This window comes from Podarcis cretensis (genome assembly GCF_951804945.1).
Source record: "Podarcis cretensis genome assembly, chromosome: 16".
Lineage (NCBI taxonomy): Eukaryota > Metazoa > Chordata > Lepidosauria > Squamata > Lacertidae > Podarcis > Podarcis cretensis.
Window position 1 is genome coordinate 15,159,965 of NC_137186.1, and position 23,115 is coordinate 15,183,079.

Below are 23,115 nucleotides of genomic sequence, written 5' to 3' on the forward strand. Positions count from 1 at the left end.
TGCGAGGGGTGTGGAAGCATGTTTAGGAAACTCCTTTCCTAAATAGATGCTTAATCTTTCCCAGGATAGATTGCCTAATAGATGTCTATTCTATTTCCCAGGAAAAGATTGCCTAATACATCCCTAATCTATTTCCCAGGAAAAGATTGCCTAATACAGTGGTGCCCTGCAAGACGAACGCCTCGCAAGACGGAAAACCCGCTAGACGAAAGGGTTTTCCGTTTTGGAGGCGCTTCGCAAAACGAATTTCCCTATGGGCTTGCTTCGCAAGACGAAAATGTATTGCGAGTTCCTGCGGGGTTTTCCCCCTTTTTTCCCCCTTTTCCTAAGCCCTAAGGCGCTTATCAGCTGATCCGCTGATAAGCCGCTTATCAGCTGATCCGCTAAAAGCCGCTAAACCGCTAATAGCACTAATCCGCTAAGCTGTCAATGGGCTTGCTTCGCAAGACAAAAAAACCGCTATACGAAGAGCCTCACGGAACGGATTAATTTCGTCTTGCGAGGCACCACTGTAGATGCCTAATCTTTCCCAGGAAAGATTGCCTAATAGATGCCTAACTGCCTAATCTGATGCTTCTAATTGCCTAATTGCCTAATCTGATGCAGCAAAGGCTCAGCCAAGATTGTTGGCAGCAATGGAAAGATTGCATAATAGATGCCTAATCTTTCCCAAAGGGACGCAGGTGGCGCTGTGGGTTAAAGCCTCAGCGTCTAGGACTTGCCGATCGAAAGGTCGGCGGTTCGAATCCCTGCGGCGGGGTGCGCTCCCGCTGCTCGGTCCCAGCACCTGCCAACCTAGCAGTTCAAAAGCACCTCCGGGTGCAAGTAGATAAATAGGGACCGCTTACCAGCGGGAAGGTAAACGGCGTTTCCGTGTGCGGCTCTGGCTCTGGCTCTGGCCAGAGCAGCGATGTCACGCTGGCCACGTGACCCGGAAGTGTCTCCGGACAGCGCTGGCCCCTGGCCTCTTAAGTGAGATGGGCGCACAACCCCAGAGTCTGTCAAGACTGGCCCGTATGGGCAGGGGTACCTTTACCTTTACCTTTTAATCTTTCCCAGGAAAGATTGCCTAATAGATGCCTAATCTATTTCCCAGGAAAGATTACCTAATAGATGCCTAATTGGCTAATCTGATGCTTCCTCCTTTAAAATTCTTCAGAAAAAGAGGTTATAAAGTGAACTGTGCATAAGATAAAAAGTAACTGAGCTGTAGCAGATGGGCCCCTTTCTGGAGATAGTAGAAATGGCCACACTTGCACACTTACATTGCTGAAGCACAGTCTATGTGAAGGTTGTTGAATTTCTACAATCCCTGGGGTTCTCCTCCTGTTTCTCAGATTTTTTTTAATTTTTTAAAAAATACTATACTGCTTTAAATTTTTAATAAAAATCTCAAAGCGGTTTACAGCATATTAAAACAATAAAACAATAGCCCGTTGATGTTCCTCCAGCCTCATTAGGAGCCTCTTCAGTAGGGCTGGCAAGTCTGGGTCCTGCCCCCTAGGCCAGGTGGAAAGGGCCTTGCAGGAAGCGACCTTCACGCCTCACAGCTGGGCGATTTTGCCCCCATTTCCTGTCAAACCTCACTGCATGTGTTTGATATTAGATGGAAATGACACAGTAACGTATGAAGTCAAAAGCTGAAAAGGGAAAAAAAAGGGTCGTGAATAAGGAGAAGCGTGGCCATCATTAAAAAAAAATTAAGCATATATATTTTATTGATTTTTAATATCAGTTAACTATGCTTGGTCCCTGCTCCTGCCAACCTAGCAGTTCGAAAGCTTGCTAAAAAGTGCAAGTAAATAAATAGGTACCTCTGGCCACATGACCCGGGAGCTGTACGCTGGCTCCCTTAGCCAGTAAAGCGAGATGAGCGCCGCAACCCCAGAGTCATCCGCGACTGGACTGAATGGTCAGGGATCCCTTTACCTTTATACCTCCTCACATATCATGATATTAAAAACCAGATATTGCCCAGCCCTGCTCTATATCATAAGGGTGAAGTGCTTACCCTGAGATAGATGAACTCACTGTGAACTTAATTCTTCTCCAAAGAAGCAATTGGGCAATTGCCGATAAAATCTATCACGGTCACATTTGATTTCAAAAGAGGAACGCCCCCTGAACAAGATGATTGGTGAAAAGGAACTAGAAAGGCAAAGGGTCGTATCACTCCAAAATGCTTGGGTGTTGCTTCAAAACACAACATGGTGTCAGAAGTTCAACTGTATACTGCAGATTAGGAAAGGTACCATGAGGGCCAAAAGTGTGGGAATGTTCAGGGGTGCAGGAGAGGATATATTGTGAGATTATATCCTTATCCAACTTGTGCTAACAAGTTCCCAGAATATCAGCAGAGTTTATAACATTCCCTTTTTTAAGTTCGCAACGGTAACGACTGCACAGGTTCGCTAGAACCTCTATAATAATTACTCTGGTAATTTCCCCTTTTGTTCCCTCTTAAAATACAAGACACGACACAGTCTTTATAAAAGTATAAAAGAGTTTACTCACGTTCTGTTCACAATATAATCCCAGAAGGCAGACAGCTTAAAAAGGTAAAATACATTCAGAATCTATCTTATGGCAAGATAGTCCCTTTCTCCTCTCTTGGCTGAGAGCCAAGAGGGTATGTTGCTCCTTCAGAAGATGAAGATGAGAGAGAGAGAGAGATGGCTGCCTGCCCTGTGCTTTTATCATTTACCTGCACAGGTGAGGCCACACCCACCTCTGGTCACATGCGGAGGAAGTCTGTTTCAGGAAGTTTACCTGCTTGCTGGACAGACATCCCTCCCCATGTTCTAACATGTACACTCTAGGAATGTTGTCATTGACTGCTCCTGTGTTTACATCCCACAAAAAGGACAGTGGCATGGTGAAGAAGCAGAGTCAAAGAAGCTATTAGAGGCAAGAAGACGTGTCCAAATGAAGAGAACATAAAGGAATGCAACTTTGGCAGAAAGAACTGTCCCTCAGCACTGTGCGGATGGGGACCAGCGCTGGGGGGTCTTCTATGCTCTGAAGCCGCAGTAGCCACCCCCAGCTCCTCACAACAACCTGGCCCAGCAAGCTTTTAATAGCATTTGCTTGTGTTTTCTTCCTACTGCTGCCTGGTCAGCTTTCAAGTCTGGATCCACTGCAAGAGTTTGCAAGAAACTTCGCCTTCCAGTCTGGGTTGTGCTGGCCTTTCACTCAGATTACTTGGCTTTGCACTATTCCAGGTCTGGCTAGAAGTGTGGAAGGATTTCTCTCTCCCTCTCTCTCTCTCTCTCTCTCTCTCTCTCTCTCTCTCTCTCTCTCTCTCTCTTTCTGTTTCTTTCCTTCTTCCTTCCCTCTTTCTTTGCTTTCTTTCCCTCTTACTGGAATGATCCCCTCCTCTCCCTCTGCATCTCTGTTCCATCTGTTTTGGTTATTAAAATCTTCTTTCCTTTCCTTTCCTTTCTTTGTTTATATCACGTTTGTTTAGTTCAGAGGTGGGGAAGCTTTGTGACCCTGTGTGGAAACTGCAGTACAAAATGTAAAATGCCCATCTATCACTCTGCCCACTTTTAAAACCTCTGGTTCCGCCCACCAGCTAGGAAGTTTGCCCAAAAGGGAATTTGGTGCTCAGGCTGAAAAAGGTTCCTGACTCAGTTTAGTTATTCATTCTGGGGGAATAGAAGGGTGGCTGTGATCAACTCTCCTGTAACAGAGGAAGGAATGTACTCCGGAATGAGTAACAAATGTGTACAGAATGGAATGCCAAGAAATAATACCCACTCCTTGCTTGGGATGCGGGTGGCGCTGTGGGTTAAACCACAGAGCCTAGCGCTTGCTGATCAGAAGGTCGGCGGTTCGAATCCCCGCGACAGGGTGAGCTCCCATTGCTCGGTCCCTGCTCCTGCCAACCTAGCAGGTTGAAAGATAAATAGGTACCCCTCTGGCGGGAAGGTAAACGGCGTTTCCGTGCGCTGCTCTGGTTCGCCAGAAGCGGCTTAGTCCTGCTGGCCACATGACGCGGAAGCTGTACGCCTGCTCCCTCGGCCAATAAAGCGAGATGAGCACCGCAACCCCAGAGTCAGCCACGACTGGACCTAACTGTCAGGGGTCCCTTTACCTTCACCTTACTTGTAATAAAAAATAAAACTGAATGGGTGCCATCTTACATTGGGGCCCTCCAGATATTGCTGAGTTACATCTCCCCCCAGCTAGCATGGTTGGTAGTCCAAGCTGATGGGATCTGCAGTCAAATCCCAAAGGTTCCCCAGTCTTCATATACACTTAGTCCCTTCTGTCACCAAAATGGTACCATTTACACCCAAGGAGTCGACTAAACAACAACAAATATATGAGAGAGAGAGAATGAAATGTCCTGGACAAATCAATTGCCACCAAGCACAAAACAACCATTAAAGGTTGTTGTTGTTGTTTAGTCATTTAATCATGTCCGACTCTTAGCCAGGTTTTAAATATGAGCATACCTGTTAAACTTCGATTCTCATTCACCCACAGACAAGGACTGTGAAGATGTTGCTTCTCCTTCAGTGGTCTAGAGTTGTTGGCTACCTCCATTCATCCCACCCTGACCTGCAAAAAAGAATTAGAGAAGCACATGTGCTCAACCCTGAGCTTTTCAGCGCTACATGTCAGCTTCATCGGCTGCGCATGCCAATGTCAAGCAATCCAATTAAGAATCGGGGAATTCCAGATGTGAAGTGTGAAGTGCATTTATGTTTTGCAAAGCATCAATGAAATTGGTATTTAAATACTGTGACCATCTCCTGAGGCCTTTCTTCATGTGCCACCTCTGCAAGAGGTCCAGAGGCTGGCAACTCGAGAAAGGGATTTTTATCTGGTGGCCCCCATTTGTAGAATGTTCTCCCCCAGGAGGCTCGCCTGGTGCCCTCGGTAAATATCTTTAGACACCGGGCAAAAACATTCCTTTTCTCCCAGCCCTTTGCCTGATTCAGTCATCTGTGGCCTTTTAAACGGGGGGGGGGGGGGGAGAGGGTGGGGTTATTCTTTCTGTTTGTTACTATGGCATGTATTTTTGCGTTTTTAGATTGTAAACCATCCTGTGATCCTTGGATGAAGGGCGGCATAGAAATTTAATTAATAATTTAATTATGATGATACTACTAATATAATAATAAAAATTTAAATTTAATTCAAATTTAACAATGTTAATAAGTTTAATAATAATAATAATAATAATAATGTAAAAACTTACTTTTTCCAAATGAACCATGTGTTCTCTGCTCACGTGTTCCAATATAATTGGTGGCAGGTGCCGTGATTTTTCCTTTTCCTTCTTTCTTGCGGGTGGTCTAGTGTTTATCATCCTCCTTTCCTTCGCAGATCTTACTGCATTAATAACAGAAATTCGCAGAAATTGTCACTTGATGGTTTCTATAAATCCAGGACTGTCCCTGGGAAATAGGAGCACTTGGAGGGTCTGTCACTGCTTCCACTGGGAGTGAGTTCCACATGCGCTGAGTGAATAAGGACTACCCCCCCCGTCTGTCCCAAATCTTCCAACATTCATCTTCAATGGCCGTCCTGCAGTTCTAGAGTTACTAAAAGGTAAAGGGACCCCTGACCGTTAAGTCCAGTTGCGGATGACTCTGGGATTGCGGCACTCATCTCGCTTTACAGGCCAAGGGAGCCGGCATTTGTCCACACACAGCTTCCAGGTCATGTGGCCAGCATGACTAAGCCGCTTCTGGCGAACCAGAGGAGCGCACGGAAACACCGATTACCTTCCCACCAGAGTGGTACCTATTTATCTACTTGCACTTTGACGTGCTTTCAAACTGCTAGGTTGGCAGGAGCAGGGACCGAGCAATGGGAACTCACCCTGTTACAGGGATTTGAACCACCAACCTTCTGATCAGCAAGTCCTAGGCTCAGTGTAGCACCCTGCTTGTGGTTAACGCTTAGCTGGAATGAAATATTCAACGCAGCAATAGAGAAATTAAAATAATAATTTATTTGTCAGACAAATAAATATGAGGCACAGTGGTATATGGTTACCAAGCTCTGGCCTGGCCTCCTGCCATTCTGGACAGCACTTATATTTCCTTAATCCAGCCCCCTTGCTCCTCCTGTGGCTGCCTCTGTCCAATCAGCCTGGTTGAAATTCCAATTGGCTGTTTGCTAGAACCAATCACAAAAGATACACCCATTTCCTCATGCCCTTTTTTGGGAAACAAAAAGCTATATATTCTTCTATCTATAAATGACAAATAAGTAGTAATATATCTTACATGTGTCTTAACAAGGAACCTTAATTACCAGCTCACCTCTTGCCCTCCTTGCCCTATTGCCCTCCAAAACAAATGGTTTAATCTCAAATTTTTATCTTAAACAGATGTCAAGGATCATCATTGAAAGATCTCCTTCCTTTGGAGGTCTCTAAACAAAAGCTTGACAAATGCTCTAATGATGTTTCCTGCTTGGCAAGGGGGGCTGGTGGCTGATGGCCCCTGTGATCTCTTCCAACTATATGAAATAAGAATCTAGCATAAGGATTTAACATTTCTTAGCTTCTAATTCCTTTGCATAATTACATTTAAGCCAATATATATTTAATACATAACATAGATAACCTTTTAAAAGGAAAAGAAATCTTAAAAGGATCTCAGTTTAAGAAAGAAACAACTTTAGAAAAAGACTTCCCAAAATACTCTCTTCTCCAGCCAAGCCAGTTGCCTTTTTCACTGCTCTTGACCTTTCAACCTTAGGAAAATATGGCTCAAGTTTAATGGGAGGCACATGGTTTTATTTTACTAATTACCCACTCTTAATTATGTTTATCTCTTTTTTTATCTTCTGTAATATGTAGGGTCAGTGTAACCTTGGCTGTCAGCCTGTAATTCCCTTTTTACGACTTTGAGAATTGTTTTCTGCTATAAATCAGGGGGCCCCTTGTCTAGGAGGAAAAACATTTTGCCAAGGTTCTTAGGCAGCTGCTCTTCTGCCTGGCATGAACATTTGAAAATTTTTAAGCTCATTTTAAGATACAGGCCCTGATCAAAATATAAGCTTGATATGAATGCAGGCTTATGATTAGATGCCTCATCAGGGGTAGGCAACCTAAGGCCCGGGGGCCGGATGCGGCCCAATCGCCTTCTAAATCCAGCCCGCAGACAGTCCGAGAATCAGCATGTTTTCACATGAGTAGAATGTGTGCTTCTACTTAAAATGCATCTCTGGGTTATTTTGGGGGCCTGCCTGGTGTTTTTACATGAGTAGAATGTGTGCTTTTATTTCAAATGCATCTCTGGGTTATTTGTGGGGCATAGGAATTTGTTCATTATTATTTTTTCAAAATATAGTCCGCCCCCCCCACAAGGTCTGAGGGACAGTGGACCAGCCCACAGCTTAAAAAGGTTCCTGACCCCTGCCCTAGGCTCTGCGGTTTAGACCTCAGCGCCACCCACGTCCCAGTTTCTAGAGTTACGGTACTAGAGAGGGACTAAATATTTTCTCTATCTGCTTTCTCCCTGCCATGCACAATTTTATAAACGTCTATCATGTCTCCTCTCACTCGCCTTTCTCTCGAAACTAGAATGTCCCCAATGCTGCAGCCTTCCTTCACAGGGGAATCCCTCCAATACCCCCGGTTAATTTTGGATCCCCTTTTCTGAAGTTTTCCCAGCTCTACAGTATCTGTTTTGAGGGGAGGCAACCAGAACTTTTTCGCTCCCTGCTCAGGTCTTTCCTTTCTTGGCTGGTAACTGAAAATCGAAAGAGCGTATGGGAGAATTAGCCAAGAGGCCTTGGAGATGCTGACTCTGCCAGACAGGCCAGGGACAGAGACAGTGGAAGAATCCCTGGCCAAGATCATTCGGGAACACCTCCAGGTTTTCTTCCCTGTCCTCTCCAGCATGGTCACGGGAAACTTCCCTGGGCCCATGCAAAGAAAGGAAAGGAAAATGCTCACATCCCAGTCCTGTATCCCAGAGAGGTCTAGCATTGCAAAGCCGGTTCGTTCGGACTAAGAGAGCAGCTGCATGTTGCAGGTGACCCAAACACGGCCGGTCACCCACCCACCCACCCACTGCAAGGGCCTGCCCTGCCTCTGGGCCCCTCAATCATCTCTCTGTGTGGGTGTCGCAACTGCACAGGGATCTAACGCACACAGAAATCCGAGGCCGGGAGGCCCAGAACAGATTGTGTGGTCAAATCCCAGGTATTATGGGAGATAACGACTGCCCAGTTTGAGCCTACACGTACTGGATTTCGGTTGCTGAGCCGTTGCCAGGAACTCCTGACCACGAAAAAGACAAAAGAAGATGCAAACTTGCCTAAAATGCACAAGGGTTAATTTGCGCATGATTTGCATGTGTTGGTTTATAGCTGCAGATTCAGAAATAATTGCGTAAGTTTAAGTAGAAATGCAATACATCTCGCCACAGTGTGGAAGACGTTGTGACCTTAAGCAACCAACTTGAACAAAATATTGGAAGGGGGCACCTGTCCACCCACACTTCTCCCCCTCTCCCCCCACTACTGCAGAGCGCACCTTCCTCTGCCGCGCACCACTGGGTGCAGGCATACTGTACATTTAATGCACATGTCTGTCCCCAAAGAATCCTGGGAATCGTAGTTTAAGGGTGCTGGGAATGGGGATAAACTACAGTTCCCAGGAAAATTGGGGGGGGGGGTTGAAGGGAAGATCGCCATGTGCCTCAAATGTAGGGTGTGTACACAGCCTGTCTTTGGGTCCCAGCGAAGCCACATCTGGTCTAGGAAGAGCACAGCAGCTCCTTTGCAACACAGGAGGTTGTGGCCAGGCTCTCTCCCAATGTTTTGCGCTGCCAGAGATTTGCACCGAAGCAGCCCCCTCTCATGGCGCTGCCTGTGACCCAGAGGTGCGCTGCAGAACGAACACTCTGCTCAGACGCTGGGTCTCTGAGGAGGGAAGCAGGCAGAGCACGTGAGTACAAAGGACAAGGGATCGTTTTTCCATTTGACACCCCCCCCTTAAAGAAAAGTCTCCTTTGGTCCCTGTTGAGCATGGGGGTGGGAGACCAAGAACTGAGAGGACATCTTCCTTCTCTCCCTGGCCCTGCTCCAGCTACAGAGGCCCAGCTGTGCCCCCCGCCCTCACTTCCGCGGCATCCTTTGACCACCCTGCCCCCGTGCCCCACAGCTGCCGTGGGGACGAGGTCCCAAGGGAGGCAGGATCCGGCCTGCCCTGCCCTCCCTTAGCCTTCAGCACATCTTATCCCTGGGAGAACAGGAAGTGAGACAGGGATGGAAGAGGCTGGGAACTGGGGAGCAGCTCAGCTGGGCTTCCAGCACCAGCCATGGGAGAGAAAGAGACAGCCTTTGCCAAGGAACAGGGAGAGGGACCTGTGTCCCCCTGGATCTCCCATCGGCCTCAGGTGGCACGGCCAGGAGTGGGGACAGGCTGGTCTGGAGGTTTGACTTTCTGGGGTAGCAGTGAGAAAAGAGGATGAATCAGTCTGCTTCCCCATTCCGATCCCAGCCGTTGCTGCTCAGTCAGCAGAGCAGGAGACTTCTAATCTCAGGGTCAAGGATTCCTGCATTGCAGGCGGTTATACTAGATGATGTTTGTGGTCCCTTCCAATTCTATCCTTCTAGACTCTGCTAGAACGAGCATCGTTTTGCTGTCTTCAGGTCCCTCTGTTTCAAACAAGAGCCATAGCCCAATGTCTGAGCACCTGCCTTACAACGCAAGTGGACCTGAGTTCAAACCTTGGCATGCCTGGGAATGTCCCCATCCCAAATCTATAGAGAGCTTCTGCCAGTTAGTGTAGACCTGGGAACGTAGAAATGATGTCGTATATTTAATCCAGAGGTCAGCCGGTCCACTGTCCCTCAAACCTTGTGGGGGGCCAGACTATATTTTGAAGGGGGGAAAAGAAAAAATTCCTATGCCCCACAAATAACCCAGAAATGCATTTTAAATAAAAGGAGACATTCTACTCATGTAAAAACACGCTGATTTGGCCGGATCTGGCCCCCGGGCCTTAGTTTGCCTACCCATGACTTAATCAGATCATTGGTTAGCTTAGTATTGCCAACACAGACTGGCAGAGAATCTCCAGGGTTTCAGGCACGGGTCTCTCTCATCCTTATTGGAGATGTTGAGGATTGAACCCAAGACCTTTTGCGTGCAAAGCAGATGCCCTGTCACTGAGCTACGCCCCTTTGCCAGGATGATATGGAGCTAGAGGAACTGGTGGTCTAATTCCTCGTCGCCAAAGCCCCATCTTCAGGAGGGGACCCACTGCCTCCCCCCGGGGCCTCCTAACTCCATTTCCCCTCGCTGCTTCTGTCTGCCTGCCCGCCCTCTCCAAGTGCTCCACAGGAAGTGAGCTTGTGTGCAGTTCCGGAAAGGCAGTGGGCCCCTAGTGGTTAGAGCCAGCCAGGGCAATCCTCCCAAGCCAGAGGTGGGAAGGTGCATGGGAGTCCTCAGCGCACACAGAGACTCAGGTCAATGACAGCTCGTAACCCTGGCCACGCCGAAAGTTCTCCAGGCAGGCTGGACCCGAGCACCGCGGAAAGAGAGCGGGCCCAGCTGTTCCTCTGGGTCATCTTGGCTCATGGCCTCTGGAACAAAGAGCTGGCCCAGGGTGGGGCTCCTGCTGCGGGGACAGAAGGGATGAACTCATCAGATTCTTCCTGGGCTGACTCACCTCCCAGGGGGCGGGGCGGTGGGGGGAAAGCACAAGCCCTGCCCTTCACCCACATCCACCTGGCTCTAATCACAAGCTCCGAATGGCTTTCCCACACACCCACGGTGCAGAATGAGGGGCCCCTGGCTGCATGGGCCCACGCAGGCACCCCCTCCGTAACCGGGATCTGCTGCACTCGCAAGCCTGACCCACAAAAGCAGAGGCCCTGCCAGCAGTCTCCCCTTGTAAGAACCTAAGGAGAGGCCAAAGGCCAATATAGACCACCATCACCATCCCCAGTCGGGTGCCCTTGGAAAGCCAACTAGCAGGACCGCAAAGCCACAGTTCTGGAGGTTGCGTATTGTCATCGACTGGTTGGATGCAGAGGAATGGCAGCAGGAATCAGCTGAGGAACCTCCAAGGGAAGGAGGCTCAGAGCCCGGGGGGTGGCGATGAGTGGTCAGAGGGAGAAGGGGGAGAGGGGTCGTAAGCTGAAGAGGCACCAGGTTTTAGTGAGCAGGGAGAGTCTGTGGCAGAGAGAAGACTAGAATCAGAGGCAGAAGCTGAAGCAGGAGAGGAGGGAGGCCAAGAGGCAGAGATACATCAGGAGGGCGTCTTCCCCTCCTGCTATGATAAGCTCCCCTTGTCCCTGGTCTCTCAGAACCAGGAGAGGCATGAAGAGGGAGGAGGAGAAGTTGGCTTCATGCAGGCACAGTCTCAGATTGCTTTGGGGAAAACCCTAGAGAGGAGGGAACTTAGGCAGCGACCTTCAGTCGCAGCAACTGCTTCCTGGGGGGCAAGACTTAGTGGAAACAGGTTGCTTCACTCATTAGGCCTGACTCCCCTGTTTTGCTAATAAAGAGTTAACTCCAACTTGCACGGTCTAATTTACTGCTGGGCTTGCTCCTGTCATCACGAAGGGATGGAGAAACTGTGGCCCATCATTGGACTCCAGGTCCCATCAGCCACAAACAGCATGATGGGAGTTGTACCCCAAAACACCTGGAGGGCAGTAACGGCTAGTGGCCATTAAGAAAATTAGCTGTTGTGAATTTATCTAAGCTATAAAGCCATCCTGGGATTCCTGTCCAAGAGCTGTGGGTGGGCCGTAGCTAAAGCCCAACCTGGCCTCAAACCCTGGCATCTCCACGTAAGCGTGTTTGGTGGAACCTAGGAGCCCTGCTGACAGCCAGTGTACCTGTGGCCTTCCAGATGTTGCTGGAATCTTTCGTCCCAGGAAGGTACCAGGCCGAAGACTCACAGTCAACACATTGAGGCATCTAATCATAAGCCTGCATTTTTATTAAAGCTTATATGTTTAATCAGGGCCTGTATCTTAAAAGACCAGTCTTAGAAGACCAGTTGCCTAAAAACCTTGGCAAGATATTTTTACTCCTAGACAAGGGGCCCCCCTGATTTATAGCAGAAAACAATTCTCAAAGTCGTAAAAAGGGAATTACAGGCTGACAGCCAAGGTTACACTGACCCTACAAATTAAGGGTGGATAAATAGTAAAATGAGCCATATCTTCTTCCTAAGGTTAAAAAAGGTCAAGAGCAGTGAAAAAGCATCTAGCTGGCAGAAAAAGAACATTTTGGGAAATCTTTTCTAAAGCTGTTTGTTTCTTAAACTAAGATCCTTTTAAGATTTCTTTTCCTTTTAAAAGGTTATTTATGTATTAAATATATTAGCTTAAATATAATTATGCAAAGGATTTAAGAAATGCTAGATTCTTATTTCATATAGTTGTAAGAGTTGTAACTATCCTGAAATTAAGTCAGGCACTAGCCAAGCCCCTTGCCAGACAGGAGACGCCATCGAGCGCTCCTGATATATGGTTGTCAGGCCTTTTGTTTAGAAACCTTCAAATGAAGGAGATCTCAATGTTGATGTGAACTCAATCTTTGACATATGCATAAGATAAAAATTTAAGATTAATTATCTGTTTTGGAAGGCAATAGGGCAAGGAGGGCAAGAGGTGAGCTGGTAATTAAGATTCCTTGTTGAGACACATGTAAGATATATTACTACTTATTTGTCATTTATAGATAGAAGAATATATAGCTTTTTATTTTCCATAAAAGGCAAGAGGAAATAGGTGTATCTTTTGTGATTGGTTCTAGCAAACAGCCAATAGGAATTTCAACCAGGCTGATTGGACAGAGGCAGCCACAGGAGGAGCAAGGGGGCTGGATTAAGGAAATATAAGTGCTGGCCAGAATGGCAAGAGGCCAGGCCAGAGCTTGGTAACCATATACCATTGTGCCTCATATTTATTTGTCTGACAAATAAATTACTATTTTAATTTCTCTATTGCTGCGTTGAATATTTCATTCCAGCTAAGCGTTAACCACAAGCAGGGTGCTACAACATTGCAGGGGGGTTGAGCCTTGGGGTCTCTTCCAACTCTGCAATGTTATGATTCTATGCAAGAGCCCCCACCTGCCACTTTGACCCATAACAATTCAGTACAGAGATGTTTAATTGCCACTCTTGAGCTCTGCTCCACACATATGAATGTGCCCATGGTAAACAGTGATTATAGAACAGGAAAGGGGAATCTGTGGCCCCCCAGGTGTTGCTGAATTAATTACTCTGACCATAATCCCTGACCATTGGTGCTGCTGGTCAAAGTGGTGAAGACAACATCTTAAGGGTCACTGGCTCCCTATCCTTGATTGTAAAGGGGTTTGAAGGAAGTGGGGAAAGAAAGAAAAGATCATTACACCCAGATGCTATTTCCCCTATCCTGAAAACTCTTCCCTCCAATTCCACAGGTGTAAGGGCCAGTGATGGAAAGCTACTCTGCCCATGCTCAGGAAACCCTCTGCTCTTGTGTAAGAACCTAATGTTGTTAGCCTGACAGGTTCACAAGCCAAGCCCTACTTAATGCCACTGTCTGTTTCCAGCTCAGTTTTCTACCTAAAGTTTCAGCATGGATATTTGACGGTTAATTATGGATAATTATGGATATTTGGCTCAGCGGCTAACAAGATGGGCTTGGGGCTTAGACCAGCATCCCTTTACTCTTCAATTCCTGAAACATAGTTGTGTTTCCTCCATGGTGCAGAATAAAAGCTCTGCACATGTTTGAGGTCACTCTCTTCTTTGTTATGAATTTGCACTCTGTGCTTGCTCAGAGATCGAGCCGCCCTTGACGGTTGCACCATATGATTCCCAGCTTTGAAACCAGTTTCCGGAGTTGGTGACATTGCTCCCTCTCCTTCGAAGCAGCAGAACCTGAACGGAGTGCACAGACAGCACATTTTTTTACAGTGCCAACTCTGCTTCCCAGATGTTACTCAGGCTCTTTCCAGTCATCTGCCGGTTAAATTAGCTGCAACTCAGCTCTGAGCTTCAATAAATTCTTCTACTGTGGACCAGCCCTTAGAGAATACCCGCAGGGCCCTTCCAGAAGAGTCACGAAATCTTTGGCTCCGTGGATCTGGGCTTAGCAGTGTACCTTCCCACTCTTGTTGGGACCCCAGGTTGTGTGACACTCTGCCTCCCCCCCCATGCACCCCTCTTTCTCTGCACAGAGAGCCAGCGAGAACAGAACTGTGGTTCTTCATTCACATTTCACATCTTTAGGCCTTGTGTGTTTTCCTGTTTGTTCCTTGCTTGTATCTGCTAAGTGTATGGGATGAGATCATACAGTCCCCATCCAATTCCACTTTGCATCCATTTGAGGTCCAGCCCTGATTGCAAAAGCCTGCAGATCTCCACCCCTTTAGAGCTGACAAAATAATGCACATTTTGCCCAGGTTTCCCACCCTTCCTTGTGTGTGTTTGTGTGCCTGTGCGTGTGCGTGTGTGCACAGCATACATTTAAAAAACATTTAAAGCACACACATGCATGCACGCACACACACACACACACAAAACCAAGTTTGTGTGTGCTTTAAATGTATGCTGCATACGCAGAATTACCACTCACATTGCTACAGTTCCCAGCACCCTTACCAAACTATCATTCCCAAGATTCTTGGTTGTGTATATGCTTTAAATGTCCTTTCAATGTATGGTGCATATGCAGCCTCCGTGTGTGTGTGTGTGTGTGTGTGTGTGTGTGTGTGTGTGTGGTTTAACTGAGACACAGCTGCAAACCCTGTGATTGCAACTTCACTGTGTCAAGCTGCCACAATTTATTGATTTATTTCATTTTTATCCCACCCTCCTTCCAAGGAACTCAAGGAGCTGAACATGCTTCTTCCTCGCTCTCCATTTCACCCCCACAACATCCCTGTGAAGTGGGTCAGGTTAAGAGATTGTGACTGACCCAAGAGGCATGAGCAGAGTTCTGGGACAAATCCCAGCGGGCCATAAACACTCGAGGTGCAAAGGGCCCCTGAGGAGGCCTGGAGAGCAACATCCAGCCCTTGTAGACAATACTGAGCTAGAGATGGACTCTGCAGGAGGAGGAGCATGCGTGATCACAAAGGTACAGCTCCTCTCCTAATTCCGCCAGCGGCAACCCCAACATCCTGAAGCAAGAGGTTCCAAAGGTCAATTCTGCAGTGCAATCTGTGGCTAAGTACTTTCCAAAGGACGTTTCCACTGGAGAAACATCATGTCAATCATTTTAGAGCAGCACTGTTTTGCTCTTTGACTGGGTTGTTGTTGTTGTTGTTTTGGTGGGGTGGGGGTGGGGAAGAACTCAGGCTGGATCTAGACACATCCAAGAAGTGTTTCAGATAAATGAGTTGCAAACTTTGTATGGGAAATCAGGTTAGCAAAAAACCGAACTCCACAGCGCCATCTCTTGTCGCAGTGTTAGAATGCATAAACAAGGCGTATAAAGTGCTCTTTCTTTGCCAATTGTAGCTGAGTCCAGTCTCCCTTCCCAGTCTGTCGCCCTGACCCCAGCAACACTGCAGCCCCAGCTTTTGGCTCGGTAGAGTCTATGATGCTGGGAATGATGATGCATCAGGTACCCCACCCTTTTCACATGGGGTGGGGGCTGCCTTGCTGATGCTTGAAAGGGCTGGAGCTTCTCTGGGCTGGTGGTCATGTTGGGAGGGATGCAATCTGGGTCTGGGAACATCTCTGGCAGAGAATCAATCCAAGACTCAAAAGGCAAGAGGTGGAGAAATTCAGTGATGAGAACTTGGGTGGGATGGAGGCAGAAAGAGGCATCCGTGCATTTTGGGGCTTAACCCTAACATGGAGTGAACCCTTTTGGCTCTATTTACTTTGCATCTGGGTTAGGATTTTCCTGAAATAACAGTCTGCCAGGCCTCTACAATTGCCACCTTTCTCTCTCCCCCACCCCCTTTAACACCTGCAGGACAGGCAGAAATTCAAGAGAAGAAGCTGCCCTCCCTCTCCAGTCAATTCAGCTCCACACTTTGGGGAAAGTAAAACCTGTAATATTTCTTTTCTGCTGCTCTGTGCCGCTATTAAATATGGTAGCATCTTGCCAGGTTGGGTGAGTGAGGTCCGATAGCCTTCCCTGAGTTCCCAGAGCTCAGCTCTTGAACCTGCATGCAATACCAAGGAAACATGGGCATTTTCTTTGCAAATTGCTTGGGGAAGACAGCATCCTTGAGCATGAACAGAGGGTGCTCTTCCTTTGCAGCTGGGTCATCATCACAGCCAGGCCAGACAGAGGGCTTCTGAAATTTCAGCCCCAGCAAGTCAAAACTAGAAACAGAATTGTTGGAACCCAATACTAAGAACTTATCAAAAATGTATAACTTGCTGTTGAAATGGAATACACAGGATGAAACGGTGAAATCAGCAATGATTAAATGGGCACAAGATATTGGTCATGATATTATGTTTGCTGACTGGGAACAGTTATGGACCACCGGTATCAAATTTACTGCATGTAATGCTTTAAAAGAAAATATTATGAAAATGATCTATCGGTGGTACATGACCCCAGTCAAGCTTGCAAAAATTTACCATTTGCCTAATAATAAGTGTTGGAAATGTAATGAGACTGAAGGCACCTTCTACCACCTTTGGTGGACCTGCCCAAAGGTTAAAGCTTTCTGGGAAATGATCTATAATGAAATTAAGAAGGTCCTTAAGTGGACTTTTCCTAAGAAACCAGAGGCTTTTCTCTTGGGCATGGTTGGCCAAGTGGTGTTAAGGAAGGATAGGATGTTCTTTATGTATGCCACTACAGCAGCAAGAATTCTACTGGCAAAGTATTGGAAGACGCAAGAACTACCTACTCTGGAAGAATGGCAAACAAAGGTGATTGACTTTATGGGACTGGCCGAGATGACGGGCAGACTCCGTGACCAGGGGAAAGAGACAGTGGAAGAGGACTGGAAGAAATTTAAAATATATCTTAAAAATAATTGTAAAATTGAGGAATGTTAAGATGTCAGGGGGTAAGAGGTAAAGAATTGCAGCAGTAATCAAAAAAAAAACTAAAGGAATCTTTATGAAAGGGAATTAAGACAATGGACCTAAGGGTTGCTAAAGAACCATTAAACAAGGATGCAGGGATGGGGAGGTATGGGGAAGTCAAAAGAAAGAAGGGTATGAAATGATGATTTTGAAGTTATATTGTTCTATACTGTTTTTTATTATCTGTCTGAAAAACGAATAAAAATTATTATAAAAAAAAAATATGAAATTTCAGCCCCAGCACCTCTTGCAAACTAAGAAAAGTAAAGATTCACTCCCCTCTGAAAAAATACCCTCCAGTCCAAGACACACACACACACACACACACACGCCTCTCCTTTCCCCCTGCAAGCACCCCCTCCCCATTCTTCTGGGGCTGGTCTAGGGTTCCATATGCAGCAGCAGGGGCTGAGATAGCTGTCTGGATTGGGGGGGGGGCTTCCACCCCCCAGAAAGAGAGAAGGAACTCAGTGTCCCACACCCAACCCCAACCCCTGTGGCGCACGATGATGTCTCTCCCACCCTCTCAGCCTGGGGCAGAGCCAAGTGGGGAAATGGCTTCTGCAGGACAAAGGCTGGAAAGTAAGGACGAATATACCCGTGAAAACAACATACGAAAATGAACTATATTATTAGAAAGTGCTTGCAAGAACGTGGGCGTCCGTCCAAACTATATACTTAAATGCGTTTCTTAGAAGAAGCTACCTTTTAAGATGCTGAAAGATTGCTGCATTGAACTAGTTGGTCCCTTTCAACTCTACGATTCTATGATTTGCACGAGGCTGTTTTTTTAGAAAAAGAAGAAAATGCTGCAGAAATGTGGGAGAACCGAATTGAAGATTGGTAGGAGGGGTGTAAAATGAAAGGCCGAAACTGGCAACCCTTTCCTGGGGAACGAACTCCCTTTTCGAGTCGGACGTGCCCGCCAGGCCCCGCTGAAGGCGGACGGGACTTGCGGAGGAGAGTCCAACGCGCGCTGGAGGGCGCAGGAGGCGGCGCTGGGCTGGGCGCGACCCGGGAGTGGATGCGCCTGGGCGGGGCGCAGGAGGGAGGCTGCTCCGCGGGAAGGAAGGAAGGAAGGAAGGGCGGACGGCTGTGCTGCTCATGGCTGGCGAGGAGCGGGGCCCGGCGCGGCTGGCGCTGCCTTCTTTGCCCGGGGCGCCCCGGGAGCGGCTGCACTTGCTCCCCTGCGCGGTCCGGCACGACGGCGCCGCTGCGGTGCGGCGGTACTTCGCGCCGGCCATTCGACGGCCCGGAGAACCGGAAAGTGAGCCAAGCAGGAGGAGAGTGGGATGCAGACCCCTTGGGCAGCCGGTTATGGGGCACTAAGGCCCCATTGGATCGAGAGGGGACTTTTATCTGTCCGTGTGGACTTGGGGAAGGGGGTAGGATTTGCTCTGCAAGGGGGGAGAGAAATGGCGCAGAATCCGAACTCGGGGCCCCGTTGAACTCAGTGCAGTCTTGTATCTCGAAGTAGGCCTGGTCTGCGGACACACCATATCTGCTTAAAGCACGTTTTCCCACCCCACCACCCAAAAAAATAAAATAAAAAAGAATTCTGGGCAGTGTAGTTTTAGCCCTCACAAAGTTATAATTCCCAGCATCCCTTAACAAACTACAGTGCCCATCATTCTCCGAGGGGAAAAGAGTGTGCTTTAAAGCAGTGTTTCCCAACCTTGGGTCTCCAGCTGCTGTTGGACTACAGTTCCCATCATCCCTGACCATTGGTCTTGCTAGCAAGGGATGATGGGAGTTGTAGTCCAAAAACAGCTGGAGACCCAAGGTTGGGAAACACTGCTTTAAAGAAACTTTGTGTAGTCTCCACCCTGGAGTGGATTGCGCTGCGAGGGGTTGGTGCTGCTTGAAGTAAATGGGGCAGGGGAGACGATGCAAGGGGTGTTACCTTGGCAGGCTCAGACTTCCCAGTGCAGTAATGGACCACCAGGGAGGGCATGGGAGAGGGTGGACAACTGGGGGGGGGGAGAAGAGGACTGGGTTCCTGCACCTTTGATTGAACAATATCTGCCTAAATTCCCTCTTCTGGACAGCTATGAAAGGTGCAGGAGCCCTGAATCCCTTGTTCATCTAGAACAGGGGTGTCAAACTCAAATTCATCGGGGGCCGCATCAGCAGTTTGGTCACCCTCAAAGGGCCGGTTGTATCTGTAGGACTATGTGTCCACTCTTTATTATCATAAATTATTGTCACTGCATTCAGTTATTACTGTTTTTTTGTAATAATGTAAGTAATAACTAGCTCTGAAAGCAGAAACATAGTCAGAATAATGGCAAGTAGATATTCAAATGTACAATTATTGCACAATTTATTGAAAAATGATTTTTGGTAACAGACAGTATTTTTTTTTTTACCGCTCAGACTTTTAAGCAGAATAATAAGCAGACCCCCCCTAATAAGCAGACCCCCCTCCCCCCCACATACATCATATGTACTTACAGTACAGGAGAGAAGGGTTCAGGCAGCCGTTGGATCTGTCATCACGGGATGGCATGCGCTCAATATAAAAACAAGTGGAGGATTCCTGAATGCATGTAAAGTGGAGGTTTCCTGTGTAGAACGGCCGGCGCCACTAGAGGGCAGATGTTCTCTGGCTTGTAGGCTGCCACGCATGGGCTGAAGAGGCGGCTTTCTTGTGTCAAAAAAAAAAGTGAGAATAAAAGGTGAAGGCTGGCGGCCGGCGGCAGCTACACGGGCCACATGATGAGGTCTGGCGGGCCGGATTCGGCCCGCGGGCCTTGTGTTTGACACCTGTGATCTAGAACAAACAAAGGTGCTTTCTACCAGAAAAGACCCCTTAGCCCATCTAGGTCAATGTTGTCTACACTGGCTGGCAGTGATTCTCCCGCACCTCAGGCAGGATGTTCCTACCCTAGAGATGCCAGGGATTGAACCTACAACCTTCTGCATGCAAAGCACGAGCTCCAACCACTGAGCTCTGGCCCTTCTGCGCTGCTTAGGTATTTAATGTTGTTGTATTACACACCCTGGAAGAGTGTGTATGGAATCCAGTAATAACGTATTTATTTATTTAGAAGGCTTGGTTTTTTTTTTTTACCAAAATAAAAATTATCACAAGAAAAACGACACCATAGAAATGCCTCCTATAAGTAACAGAATTGCTCAGGTGGCGTTTCCTGCCTTCAAGGCTAGACCTTCCTTGGTCTTGTTCCCCGAGTTGAACGAGGATCTCAATTCAACCCCAAGCCTTTGCTGGCTGCCATAACTGCCAGTCTTCAACACCCTCTGAGGTCCTCTAGGGCTGATCAGCTCCAAGTCCCTCAACCTATCATGGAAGCAAGCCTTCCCTTACTGGCGGCCGGTGCTGCGATTTGGAGTAGCCTTTGTGGCATAAGAGTTTTGTGACCCAAAACATTCCTCGATCACAGCTGCTGACACTGGGCCCTCTCCCCCACACCCATTATATTAATGATAAAAGAATATGCTAAAAGAATAAACTGACCGTCACTCTAGAAGCCTGTCAGAAATTTGCTCATTTCCCTCTCTCTTTCCTTCCCTAGTTTCACAATATATTGTGATAAAACAACAATATTGACTATGTTAGAACAGAGTGGCTGGGGAAACCCAGCCAGATGGGTGGGGTATAAATAAATTATTATTATTATTATTAGGAGCAAGAACACATGAGTTTTGCATGCAGGTGGTTCTAGGAGGGATTTCCAGTTTAAAGGGACTGGAGAGCAGGTGGGGAGCCCCCTCTCTGCCTGGAAAGCCCAGACTGAGAATCTATGTTTGTTTGTTTTTGTCCTCGGTCATCCTGCATTGCCCAGCAGAGGCATCCGTATCCTTCCGTGGGCGGAGCCTAAAAGGGAAGGAAGTCCTCGTACCTGAGGGCTACATGGGGCTGGTCCTGGAGGAAGATGATGCAGCTTTGCAGGTGAGTTGTTGGGTGGGTGGAGCCTGGAGAGGGGAGGGTTGATCCCCGGATCCCCATTGACTGTCCCTTCTTTCCTACAGGAGCGGCAGGTGCGGGTGAAGTCTACCTTTGAGTCACTCACTGTCTGGAACCTGGAGCAGGCCCCCAACAGCAGTGATGAGATCCTCATGTCCTTACAATGGCCAAAGATTGCTGGAGGGGTGCGTATCTTATCTATAAAGGGGCAGGGAAGCTCAGGGTGGGAGGGTCCACTTGGAAGCATACCTTCAGGCCCTTTCTGTAAATTTTGGTATTATTCCTGTAAGTCACGGAAAGGAGCTGGGTATGGTTAGGGTGAAGATGTGAGAGCTGGGAATCTAACAGTCTTCATGTAGTATCTGCAGATGCTGTATGGCTCTTGTGTGTGTATTGCTTTTCTTTCTTATGTTGTATTTTATTGTGCCCCATAGAATTCAGATTGCAATACCGTAAAATAAATTTTAAAATGCAATAAAAAATCAGTATATTTAATGCAGACACACTGGAGAGCACCTGAAAGTTTGCGGACTAGTTTGGGAACCCGTTCTAGATTTCTGGATTTCCTGTGGCAATTAAGAGCAGGGTTGGGGAGCACTTAGCCCTCCAGTGCTGTTGGACTCACTATCAGCCCCTGGCAGCCTGGCCAATGGTCAAGGATGATGGGAGTGGTAGTCCAACAGCACCTAAAGGGCCACAGGTTCCCTGGCCTTGATCTCAAGGGTCCCCTCCAGCTCTGATTCCATAGGGCAAATACTTTAAATACATGCTTCTGGAGAAACAGACGCTCCAGTAAACATTGGCCTTATTGTGCATTTTGGGAGGCGAGGGTTTTGGTGCTGTTCCCTCCCCACCCATAATCTGTGGCAGGGGGCGGCAAAGGCAGGAAACACGCACAGCACCAAAATCAAATAGGGTGAAGCTGAATAAGTGCAGGGCTGCATTGGTAGAGTTTGACACTGATGCCGCCTTGCTCAGCCTGGCAGCTTTCTTGCCTTGACTCCTCTCTGAGAGTGGCTTAATTCTGCAGTTCCTCCTCTCTGACTAGAAACACCGTCTCTTCTACGTTGTTAGGGACGGTGTCTGGTCAGACTGACTCTTACGTGCATCTTGTGGACAGGAATGTGGCTGTAGCAGGTGGGGAAACGATAGCCCTTCAGCTGCTGTGAGACTCTGATTCCCATCAACCTCAACCAGTGGTCAGGGATGGAGATGAGAGTTGTAGCCCAATAACTTCTGCTGGGAGGCTGCTGGTTCCTCATCCCTCCTCTAAAGGATCCTTTTTGTTCCCTTGTAGATCCATGCTCCTGTGGCTGATGAAGAATGAGATGGGAGCTTGTGACTGCTGGTGACATGGAAGTAAAAAAAACAAACAGGCTGCACTTCGAACTCTGTATTGGATTTTTTGGGGGGTGGGGGGGCTAAGGAGTCCTTTTTCTGCAGGCCTCTCATTTTCAGATTGGATGCTGTTGCTAACTCAGCCCCACCAACGTGCAGATCTGTGCTTTCCTTGCATTCAGCCTTTTCTTTTACAGTATTACCATTCAAGTGGAACTTTGCTTTCAATCTTGGTCTATCTCTGCAATATTTTTTTTTTAAAGCAAGTTTTTGTGGGCTCACTCCTTACCAAAGTGACTTTTGAGAATGTGCTCCATCAAGTCAAAGGATCCTGCTGCCACACCTGGTTCTGGTGGTTTCCCTCAACTACATAGAAAAGACCATGTCAACACTGCTTTAATTCCAACGCTTTCTGTCTCCCAGGAAAATCTTGCAACTCCAGAGTTTTGGACACCCCTATCTTTTCACAGAGCTGTAGTTCCTACAGTTCCTCAGGAAGAGCGCCAGGGTAGTGGAAATGGATTTTAAACACACTTAGTTTGTATTGCAAAGACTCAGCTTTGAAAACCCCTTACAAGGTATAGTGATTGTGGCTCCTTATATGGCATATACTTACACCACAGCTCACCAGCAACCCCAAATCCTGGGAACTATAGTTGCAATTCCCGTAATAAACGTAACGTTTCCAGAATTCTGTAAATGTATGATGTGTACGCAGCCATCGCTTCAACTGCTTCAGGCTGTAGTGGCTCTGGCCTATAAGCCTCTTCCTTCTCAGGCTCCCATTTGCTTGTCTGAGGGTCTTGGTTTTGTGAAAAAGCATTACAGTAGTGCCTCACAAGACGAATGCCTCGCAAG

At 47.5% G+C, this 23,115-nt stretch overlaps 1 protein-coding gene and 1 long non-coding RNA gene across 3 annotated transcripts; one reads left to right on the top strand and one right to left on the bottom strand.

The window, feature by feature from the left end:
• Positions 1-1,367: 1,367 nt before the first annotated feature.
• Positions 1,368-2,854, bottom strand: LOC307205380. Its single transcript, XR_013833993.1, has 2 exons — positions 2,515-2,854; positions 1,368-1,640 (listed from the first exon to the last, which is right to left on the bottom strand). It is a non-coding gene; the product is annotated as an uncharacterized lncRNA (long non-coding RNA).
• A 15,187-nt stretch (positions 2,855-18,041) lies between these two features.
• RNASEH2C (ribonuclease H2 subunit C) lies at positions 18,042-22,948 on the top strand. 2 transcript variants are annotated; one of them, XM_079957676.1, is made up of 4 exons: positions 18,042-18,258; positions 20,798-20,904; positions 20,985-21,104; positions 22,217-22,948. In XM_079957676.1, the coding sequence occupies exons 1-4, from the start codon at positions 18,096-18,098 to the stop codon at positions 22,244-22,246; spliced, it is 420 nt and encodes a 139-aa protein (XP_079813802.1). In that variant the 5' UTR covers positions 18,042-18,095; the 3' UTR covers positions 22,247-22,948. The 2 variants fall into 2 exon arrangements, with proteins under 2 accessions (XP_079813802.1, XP_079813803.1); XM_079957677.1 differs by having other exon boundaries at positions 20,801-20,904.
• The last annotated feature ends 167 nt before the right edge of the window (positions 22,949-23,115 follow it).